The sequence below is a fragment of the Idiotropiscis lumnitzeri genome, chromosome 21 (genome assembly GCF_059441095.1).
Source record: "Idiotropiscis lumnitzeri isolate Australia: NSW breed Sydney's pygmy pipehorse chromosome 21, RoL_Ilum_1.0, whole genome shotgun sequence".
NCBI classification, from domain to species: domain Eukaryota; kingdom Metazoa; phylum Chordata; class Actinopteri; order Syngnathiformes; family Syngnathidae; genus Idiotropiscis; species Idiotropiscis lumnitzeri.
Genome location: NC_142411.1, coordinates 6585374 through 6595343, shown reverse-complemented (window position 1 = coordinate 6595343; position 9970 = coordinate 6585374). Strand labels below are relative to the sequence as shown.

Sequence of the window (9970 nt, the reverse complement as noted above, 5' to 3'; positions counted from 1 at the left end):
TATTAATAATAATAATAATAATAATAATAATAATAATAATAATAATAATAATTATTATTATTATTATTATTATTATTATTATTATTATTATTATTATTATGTCGTTCGTAACCTACAGAAATGCGCTATATAAATAAAGTTTATTTTGTATTGCATTGTACGGACCGGTAAACATCGTAATTTCCAGGACATCCGTCTAAAATGCTTTTGTTTTGAAAATATTCCAGACCATTTCCGGTTATTAAAATCGTAACTCTACGCAGCTCTGACAACCTTACTACGTCAGCTACAGCACGGACACGCTGCAAATAAGCAACAGCAATGAGACACGACCTGAGATAAAGATGGATAGAGTCACGACGGAGTCCTCTGCGGCTGATGAGGATAAAAGTTTAGACTCGGAAGTTGTTTGTTTGATGAGAGTTGGGAGGAATTCAGACTGGCTTCGCTTAGTAGAAAACACAGAGGTACGAACACTTAGCTAGCTTTCATTAGCCAGCTAATCAAAATAACCTGTTGTCGTTGTGATGCCCAACGTGCTATTATGCAGCCACTAATGCAGATAAAAAATTCCTTTCTTGTGTTTAGGTTTCCATTGGCCGTGGTTTTGACGTGACCTACCAACTCTTGTCTTCAAGTTACCCTCTAATGATTTCCAGGTTGCACTGCACTTTTTCTCAAAGAGAAGATGGACACTGGACAGTGACAGACAAGCAGGTAGCCATTTGTGGAATAAAATGTACAACATTGAACTAAATCACACACTATTTAGCCAAGACACATTTTTATTCTTTAGCTCTCGACTCAACATGAGACGGTCACTGTTCTGCTGGTATCTATTGTAAATGTGTTTATGTGTTTTAATTTGTGTTCTAATTACCTGCTAATTTATATGACTGCATATGGAAAGCTCTTTGTTACAGCTCCAGCTGTTGTGGAATGCGCATTATAAATAAAATTGCATTGTAAATTTTTAGAGTTTGGTACGGTGAGCCAAGTTGTTTGTGATGTAATGAAGTGTATTTTCTTTCCTTTTTTTTGTGATCACTGTCAGAGTCTTAATGGCGTGTGGGTGAATGGGATCCGGATACCAGCTCAAGAAGCCCGCCTGCTTCAGCTCGGTGACTGCATACACCTCGGTGTTCCTGTCATGGGCTCCAAAGTGGAGTTTGACTACATGCTTGTGCAGCGGCCCCTCAGGGAAATTCAACACAATTTAGCAAAAAGACAGAAAGAGGCCGCAAAAGCAGCGAACATACCTAAGAAATCCAAGAGGAAGCTGACAGAGGAAGAAGTGGAGCCATCAACCTCAAAAGCCAAATTGTACCGCTGCTCATACCCAGACACGTCATTGGCAGAGCCATGCCCTCTGCTGGAGGAGGCCGCTCCCAAGCCATATGTGGGAGAGGCGGAGCGGAGTTGTAGCAGCTTAGATGTCCCCTGTGACATGGACAACTTGAAGATGTACGTGTCTTTCATATTGACACTTCACTTAAAAAGATGCACATGTTCTATTGCTATAAATATCCCCATGACACCTCCCTGTTGCCCCTCTTGCAGGTACAGCCAGAACATCTTGATGCTTAGAGCGCAGGTGGACAACACACAGAGGCAGGTCGCCTCGCTGGAAGGTGAACCCCAGTCGGACCCGTTCAGGGAAGAGCGCATCAACGAGCTACAGGGGCAACTGAAAACCCTGCGAGCCAAGATGCAGAAAATGGAGATGTTTGAGAGGTCCTTCAGTCAAACTAAGAGGCAGCAAGAGGTGAGACAATGCTCAAAGGAGAATCAACTCAATCTTGTTACCTTATTACCTAATTTGTTTTTTATTCTAATTAAAAATTAATAATAATCTAGCGCTTATATTATATAGCATAGGGGATGTTCAATACCACTTTTTTTTCCCAAACCTATAGCAGTGTGAGTACTCAACTCTTAATTGCTCACTGATACCATGTAACTGATACTATTATTTAATTATATCTATTTCTATTAAACCAGTGACAAATGATAATATAATAAGTCACTCTGAATGTTAATTCCTAAGGATTGATATTCATCCCTTTACGATTTAAGAGGCAGGGTACACCCTGAACTGCTAGCCCATAGGAATTTACAACAAGAAATCCTGTCAGCCATGCAGAAATTGAGTTCGCACAACTCACAGATGCTTTTTTTTTTTTTTTTTTTTAAATAAGTTGTCGTTTTATTCATCTTGTGAACTTAAAGGCGCAAAAAACACAGCAGCAGAAGGAGCTGATGGAAAAACAGTTGCAAGAACACTTGCAGGAGGTAAACACTAAGTCATACATGTCGTGTCACTCGAATGAGTAATGCATTTTTTTTTTTTTCCATTCATCAATTTGTTCTCAACTCCCATCAGCAGAGAAAAGTAATGGACGAGCTCGCACTTTCTCGGACAAGTTTCGAGGAGATTCTATTGGCTAAAAACAAAGAGCTTGAAGTGACTAAGGTGGGTTGCCACATCAGGAATCTCTTTAGCGCACTGCGTTCGTCGAGTCTCATGCCGTTTCTGTTCCCAGGAGGAGAAGGAAAAGGCAAAGGCCCAGAAGGAAGAAGTTGTCACACAAGTGACCGAGGTCCTGGAAAACGAGCTTCAGTGCATCATCTGCTCTGAGCTCCTCATTGAGGTGCGATTCAGTAGAACCTGCTTCCCGTCTGACCAGCGTGTTAACGAATACCAAAAAAGCGAAAAGGACAACTTTTTTCTGCTTGGTCTCTTCAGGCTGTCATCCTGAACTGTGCTCATAGTTTTTGCTGCCACTGCATCCAGCAGTGGCGCAAAAAGAAAGAGGAGTGCCCCATCTGCCGACAGGCCATCAAGTCGCAGACACGATGTCTGGCACTGGACAACTGCATTGACAGCATGGTGGAGAACCTCAGTTTGGATATGAAGGCCAGACGCCAGACGCTCGTCTCTGAGAGGAAAGGAGAGATGTGCGTTAAATCGGTCCAAGATGGAGGCCCCTACACCTCGACATAATTGTTTTTGCTCTACTGGGGAAGGGAATCCAATTTTCATGTACATTTCTAAGTCTGAAACGCCATTACCTGTTGGGATGACAGTGACACTAGTGTTAATAAATATTGACAGTAATTAAAATACATTTGGTCTTGTTTCGCTGTCATTACACAAACGCGCACATTTATTGTGATCTTTTCAAACAAATAAGGGAAAAAGGGAGTCCATTGAAGCATCCAAACTTCCCATGCACTCACATGACATCCAATCATCAAAACGTTATTGAGATTGACAAACATTAACCACTTGAACCAGTAAGCAATTAATGTGAGACAGAATGTCTCGTGGATTAAAAACATTTTGAAATGTAATGTCGGTACGAATGTCAATTCCTGAATGCGCTTATGGTCACACAGCAACTCAGCGTGTTTCATGAGCAATGTTTTTTTTTTTTCCCCTCTTAGTTCACCAGTGGCTGACCCCGCACATGTAATTGTGATTCAAGATGAGGAGAGCAGCGGCAGTGATAGCATTAGCGATGGCAGCAGCTCTGCGGACTCTTTGGAGACCGCCGACAGGACCGACTGGAGCTCCAGTCCTCATCACAGCAGTTCCTCTCATAGTGAGTTGGAAGTTTGTTAGCATGTGTGGCATTTTTGTTTGACACAAGGTTAAAAAAAAAAAAGGGGGGGCTTCAGGGTCAGGCGTGTGATTTGGGAAATTCAGCTTTTTTTTGTTGTAGAAAACAGCAAAAATAACAGAATGTGTCTTTTGTCTGTACGTTGGGAGAGCCGTGTTTGTGAATGTCATGTGAAAATTATTTATTTATTTTTTTTAACAGATGTGTCAGGAGTCCAGGATGAGGAGAGCAGCCACAGCATCAGCAGCAGAAGTAGCAGTAGCGAAAGCGACAGCGATAGCAGCTCGTCCGAAGACACTGTAGACACTCCGAACGGGTCCCCTTGGGAATCCAGATCACTTCACAGCAGTTACAGTGAGTGTGCTGAAGACATGACCGTCAATTGGTTTGTACTTTTTTTTTTTTTTAATGTTGTGTGTATCAATCTCACGATCTAGTGACACTTTTCTGGATGCTCTTATGGCTAAGGTGAGTTGACATGAATGATAAGAGGAGAGAGAGAGAATGGATTGCGCATCCCAAAATCAGATGTTTTGTGTAAAAATGAAGGGACTCACTTTCTGGATACACAATCTTTTCTTCTGTCATCGTCGTTAATGGGCAGTACTCAATTTGGCGTACTACACGGGTGAACTTTTAACGCTTGCATTATATAGACTTTGTCTTGAAAGCTCAGCACTAGTGAACAAATTTATTTTTTTTGCTATGCTTTGCAGATCTGAGGACAGTCTATCGTGATGAGAGCAGCGATTAATAGCAACAGCCGGTGTCCATAATGGCAACCTCAGCTCTGTGGACACCCATTACTGGACTCAAAGGGATTCTCCTCACAGTAATTCCTCTCAATTATGCAGTGTTGTTTTTCTTTCTAAAAAAAAAAAAATGGTTTCCAACTATAACAATAAATAAAATTACGGATGATTTATTTTTTATTTTTGTTAGTATTATTTTTTTTAATTCACCGTCTCTTTGTCCATTTGTTCTCCATTTCTTGAGGCCAATTGGGTAATTTGGTGTATCTTTGATGAAGATGGCGTACAGTGCACTCGTGTTCTCAGCGACCCTCTTTCTATTTCTGGTCATTTGTGCGTTGCTCACGGACTCGTGGCTTGTGTATGATCGCCAGTCTCTGCTGGACCTACGATGCTGTTTTGAAACAATTTCTGATACTGCTTATGATCAATTACAGCATCAATAAGAGTGACTAGTAGCGAGACTGATGCCCAATCGTCAGGCTACAATGGGTTAAGCTGTCTGTTATGTCCAATCAGACAAGCGTGAGCCCTTGAGTAGACACTGCTTACAATCAATTACAGTATCAAATAATATAATAGTCACAACTCATGATCAATTGCTATGACTTATTATTAACTTCAGGATCGCGGATCGTCGGCGACTTACATGGACAACAAACACTTCACTGCGTTAAACAAGCGGCACATTTTATTTAACCCACAGTATAAAGTGTACAAGCAAGCAAGCAAGCAACAATTGTATTTCAGCTCATAGATTACATGCAAGACATAAATCTCATTACCGTGTGCTGGAAGGACGGAGAGCCCCGGCGTCCTCAGTAATGCGAGCAAAAAATACGATGCTGGGCGTCCGCGCGTAAAACCCTCAGCCGACTCTACTTTCGTTTTGCCTCCGTCACATTCTTATAGCCAATATTTCATCCCAACCCCTCCCGTTCGAGTGCGCTTTGATGGTTCGCATGGCCCTTCGCACAACTTTGGCCTCTGCCAATCCTCACTCCCTTTTCGTTATCGACTGTACCTTTTCACATGAGTCAGACATTCCTGGTGCTTAGGCCCTGTACGAATTCTTTCCAATTATTCCCGTTCTCATAACATGTAGATACAACCTGTGCAAATTCTCATAACACATAGATGTAGCCTGTGCAAATTCTCATAACACATAGATGCAGCCTGTGCAAATTCTCACAAGATATAGACACAGCCTGCGCAAATTCTCATAACACATAAACACAGACATCTACTAACGCGTGCATATAGGTATAAAATGGTTATTATGCAGCATTTATGTGGTAAAACAACATTAATAAACCATATTTCACTTCAGATGCGAAGTTTGCTTTAAGATACTTTTGTTCGTCTTCAAAGCTTTAAATGGCCTAGCCCCAGCGTACCTCTCCGACCTCCTCCACCCCTACGCACCTGCCTGCTGCCTCTGGTCTGTGGACCAAATGCTGCTGGGGGTGCCGAGGAGGACGACTAAGCACAGCCTTCGGGAAGGTCGTGCCTTTTCTGTTGACTGTCCTTCCCTATGAAATAACCTCCCAATAAATGTTAGGCAAGCCCCATCTCTGTCCAATTTTAAAACCCGTTTGAAGACACATTTTCATTCTTTAGCTTTTGACTCAACACGAGACTGTCACTGTTTTGCTGTTTTTCTGGTATCTATTGTTAATGTGTTTTAATTTGTGTTCTAATTAGCTGCTAATTTACATGACGGCATATGGGAAGCGCTTTGTTACAGCTCCGGCTGTTGGGAAATGCGTTGTTTAAATTAAATTGTGTTGTATTTCCCCTACCGTCCTGGGGGTGGCAGCATTTTTTTAAAGCATTTGCTGGAGAGCGTTCAGTTACTATGGAAACGCGTGGCTCATCCGGACCCCAGGTACGTGACTTTACGGAGTGAATGTAAATTGAATTTTATAGTATATAGTGCATTAAAATACATATTTATTCCCATGAGTCTTTATAGACCCCATTAAATCGATAGAAGAGCTTACACGTGCCTTGTCACAGTTGGTGAAGGTCGGCTTGACTTTAGTATAAAGTGTGTGTTAGCATGACGATTTAATGTTAGCATGATGACTTAGTTCATTAATTAGCGACAGAAATGTGTACTTTCAGCCGAGATTGTTGCTGCTTTTGTGCTGCTGAACACCTCTGTTTAAAATGTAGCATTTTTGTGGGCGCAGAATTCCTGGTAATATTTTGTTGTATTGAAAATAATATTCTCTTTCATAAGATACGCTTGAGATACAAACAATTGGTCGTTAAAACACATTCGTAATCATTTATGTCGTATTTTATGCGAAGTATAACATTCTGGTATCAAGTTTAACTACGCAGCCAGTTAACTTTTTCTTCTTTGTTTTACTTAGTTTTTCACAAACCACCTGCAATCATGTCAAGGCTCACTGGAGGTCCAATGCTGGCTGTGGACAGCAGGAGATTGAGGAAAATCATTGCAGAAAATCCAAACTGGTCCTTGGGCCTTGTGCCCTTTTTATCAACTCTCTGCCTCAAATGTATAGTGCGAAACTTTGAGGGTATGTCATTTTTTTTTTTACAAGTATCCTCATATCCCATTACACGATTTTATAGTCAGCAACTAAAAGCTCCATCTGTGGCAGAAACCCCCATCTACGAGGAGCTTACACCCAGCCAGAGAGAATTTGTGCAGGAGAGACTGTCACCTTCTCTGCCCCTTCCTGTGACCGCCAACTTGGTTGATGATGGCGTCTACTGGCGGCGGTGCTGTGAGCAACGGTGGGACATTTGTGACGTGTCTCACTACAACCACAGCTGGAAGCGAATGTTTTTCGAGAGGCACCTGGAAAATATTATTGAGCACTTCATCCCAGAGACGACCGCCCTTAGGATCGTCTCCGAGGAGATCCCACTGTGCGAGGCTTACGTGAGAAGGCTGGACATCTCCCAGATGTTGCCACCCATCAAGGAGGCCAAGGCTGGAAAGGGAGACACCGTGGACTGGCTGAGCGAAACCGACTCTGACGCGGCTCACATGGAGCACTATGACTTCCGCAATCTCCTGAACAAGCTGTACTGCCTGGAGGAGTTGCACCTGACCTACTGGGTCAAACAGTGCGGGATGAACTTTGAATGGAAGATGTTTGAGATGGCCGAACGAGACTGTGAGACTCTTTCCATTGCACTTGAATCCTGCAAGACCATGAAGGTACTGTGATTAGAAAACTCTTTAAATGTCACTTTGTTTTTGTGCGGTTTAACAAATAATTAGAACAAGATTATTTCAGAACTTTGATCCGCAATTTTTTTTATATGGTTTCATGAAAAGGCCTGTTAATTTTTATTTTTTTTTTTTGTGACATTTTTGTTGGTCTTTGCTTGATAAAGCAAACATTACTTTAGTATACTCCAAATATGCACCCAAACCTAATGAATACCTTTAACTTGCCCTGCAAGTCATTTGAAAATACTCCTAATCTGTTTAATATTTCTCCAGGTCGTCCGTCTCTACGAAAGTCATATTGATGATCAAAAGTGCAAGTTGCTGGCTAAACACCTCACGGATCACCCCTCCCTGAGAGAGCTCAACCTTTCCCACAACGTGATTGGAGATAAGGGGGCCAAGGCTGTCGGCAAGATGCTCAGCAGCAGCAAACTGGAGATCCTCAACATGAGCGACAACATTATTCGAGACGTGGGAGCCATCGCCATTGCTGAAGCCTTGTCCAATAATTGCACCCTTTTGTCCCTCAACCTAAGAATCAACCGTGTGACTGATGAGGGGGGCCAAGCCATTTGCGAGGCCTTACTGAACAACACCAACCTGCTTCATCTTCACCTTGGAGCCAATCTCCTGACTGGGCCCACTGCCGTAAAGTTGTCAGAAGTGCTGGTTAAGAATCAAACGCTAAAGACTATCAACCTCTCCTGCAACAAACTGGGTGTGGTGAGTGTAGTACATGTTTTTATCCAGTTCGCAGCTAAATAAAAGAAACCAGTCAACCTGTCGTTGCTCTCCTTTAACATTTGCCTGAACGACTTCACCCTAATCCCGCTGCATTTGTTTCCCTTGTCTTTATGTGAGCAGGATGGAGGCAAAGCACTGGAGGAGGCCATAGCTCAAAACAGCAGCTTAACAGAATGCGACGTCCGTCTGACAGATATCGAAGAGGAGAGCGCCTCCATCATCAACCAGGTGGTTAGCACCAATATGAGTGCCTCCATCACCAGCCAGGTGGTTTGCACCAACGAGAGCGCCTCCGTCGTCATCAACCAGGTGGTTGAAAGCTCAGAACAAGAAGAAGGTGACGAGGAGCAAGAACAAGATGACGAGGGGGAACCCCAAGACGACAAAGCAGAAGAACAAGATGACGAGGCGGAGCCCCAAGACGACGAGGCACAAGAACAAGATGAGGTACAGTAGACGTCAGCGATGTAAAGCCTCTTTTAATTTTTTTAAACCTGAGCTGCTTTATTGCAATTGCGTGAATGAGGGGAAAAAAACAAAAATGGGGTTTCTCTTTTCTCACATCAACAGGTACCATCTGAAGCACCCTCTTCCACCGACAGTACCTGATGTTTTTAGGTAGATGTATTTCATTTCATTTTATTGAACATCTTGATGCAGTATATTGGCGACCATTCGCCAATCACGTCAATCCAAGTGTAAGCAAATACCACATAAATAAACCTCAGAAACAACTCACAAATGTTGACTTGAAAGCTAAGTTTAGAAGAGTAAAAAGTCCATTTTTGACTCTTCAGTGGGAGAAATTTCACTGAGCAACTAAAACAACAACAAAATATTAACCTCAATATATTGTTAAAAAAAATAATAATAATAAAATATAAATAATAAATTGTAAAACAACATATACAATGAATTTAAGTGAATCCCGTACCATATTGTCATTTTAAAAAAAAAAACGTAACACCTTTCCACCAAGGATAATGCAAACAAGCTGTCTTTTTAAACAATACCATTATTTTAGCAGTGTCTCGTGATCTTGTGAGTATATAAAAAATAATCAATATATTTATTATTTCACGGCATTCAACAAAAACATTGCTATGCAGCGTCTTTTAAATGATGCCTTTATTTTAGCTCAGTTGTCACATTGGGCCCTCCTCTCAGTTTAGTGCGCAGCAGCCTGACAGTCTCCAGACAGATAGGAAATACAAACGGCGGTGCACGCTTGACAATAAGAATCAAATTGAGTTTGGTAAAGGGTTCAGTGCGTTTGCCAACAGTCATATTTATGTCACTTTCCAGTCTTTTATGAACTGTTCTGGTCCGGTAGATAATTTGGTATCTGTAGCTTATTGCATTTGGATGCATGACCGTATATTTTTTTCCCTGCACAAGAACGAGTCCGAAGACTTATGTGGCGTGTTTATGTATACAAATGCAAGCATATAAATTAGATTAAACGTCCACATGAGAAGGAATATATTTCCTTACACTGGTTCTAGGCAAGGGTGGCTGAATTCTCATCCAGCACAAATGGATTTCTGGATGACACAAACACACCCCAACATGTAGAAAGTCATCCCAGAAGAGTGGAGACGGTTCTAGCTGCATAAAAAGAAAAATAAATGTAGAAA

The 9970-nt window shown here is 41.8% G+C and overlaps 2 protein-coding genes across 9 annotated transcripts; both read left to right on the top strand.

The window, feature by feature from the left end:
* The first annotated feature begins 231 nt into the window (after positions 1–231).
* rnf8 (ring finger protein 8, E3 ubiquitin protein ligase) lies at positions 232–4752 on the top strand. 6 transcript variants are annotated; one of them, XM_088285993.1, is made up of 12 exons: positions 235–467; positions 589–717; positions 1055–1464; positions 1561–1765; positions 2230–2292; positions 2384–2473; positions 2544–2651; positions 2747–2958; positions 3448–3605; positions 3825–3977; positions 4061–4091; positions 4340–4748. In XM_088285993.1, the coding sequence occupies exons 1-12, from the start codon at positions 345–347 to the stop codon at positions 4359–4361; spliced, it is 1704 nt and encodes a 567-aa protein (XP_088142119.1). In that variant the 5' UTR covers positions 235–344; the 3' UTR covers positions 4362–4748. The 6 variants fall into 6 exon arrangements, with proteins under 6 accessions (XP_088142116.1, XP_088142115.1, XP_088142118.1 ...); XM_088285990.1 differs by having other exon boundaries at positions 232–467; positions 1055–1765; positions 2387–2473; positions 4340–4752; XM_088285989.1 differs by having other exon boundaries at positions 233–467; positions 1055–1765; positions 4340–4751.
* drc5 (dynein regulatory complex subunit 5) lies at positions 4356–9075 on the top strand. Of its 3 annotated transcripts, none has more exons than XM_088285999.1 (6): positions 4356–4455; positions 6757–6924; positions 7009–7574; positions 7863–8312; positions 8454–8780; positions 8904–9075. In XM_088285999.1, the coding sequence occupies exons 2-6, from the start codon at positions 6780–6782 to the stop codon at positions 8940–8942; spliced, it is 1527 nt and encodes a 508-aa protein (XP_088142125.1). In that variant the 5' UTR covers positions 4356–4455; positions 6757–6779; the 3' UTR covers positions 8943–9075. The 3 variants fall into 3 exon arrangements, with proteins under 3 accessions (XP_088142125.1, XP_088142124.1, XP_088142123.1); XM_088285998.1 differs by lacking the exon at positions 4356–4455 and adding an exon at positions 5711–6263; XM_088285997.1 differs by lacking the exon at positions 4356–4455 and adding an exon at positions 5711–6578.
* Positions 9076–9970: the final 895 nt, after the last annotated feature.

What these genes read in the sequence shown, in the direction of transcription:
- rnf8 (XM_088285989.1), top strand. Translation starts at nt 345, where the DNA reads ATGGATAGAGTCACGACGGAGTCCTCTGCGGCTGATGAGGATAAAAGT. An exon ending in GCTTAGTAGAAAACACAGAG is followed by an intron (nt 468 to 588) that starts GTACGAACACTT and finishes TCTTGTGTTTAG; the next exon opens with GTTTCCATTGGCCGTGGTTT. An exon ending in GCTCTGAGCTCCTCATTGAG is followed by an intron (nt 2,652 to 2,746) that starts GTGCGATTCAGT and finishes TGGTCTCTTCAG; the next exon opens with GCTGTCATCCTGAACTGTGC.
- drc5 (XM_088285999.1), top strand. Translation starts at nt 6,780, where the DNA reads ATGTCAAGGCTCACTGGAGGTCCAATGCTGGCTGTGGACAGCAGGAGA. An exon ending in CCTGCAACAAACTGGGTGTG is followed by an intron (nt 8,313 to 8,453) that starts GTGAGTGTAGTA and finishes TTATGTGAGCAG; the next exon opens with GATGGAGGCAAAGCACTGGA. An exon ending in AGGCACAAGAACAAGATGAG is followed by an intron (nt 8,781 to 8,903) that starts GTACAGTAGACG and finishes TCACATCAACAG; the next exon opens with GTACCATCTGAAGCACCCTC.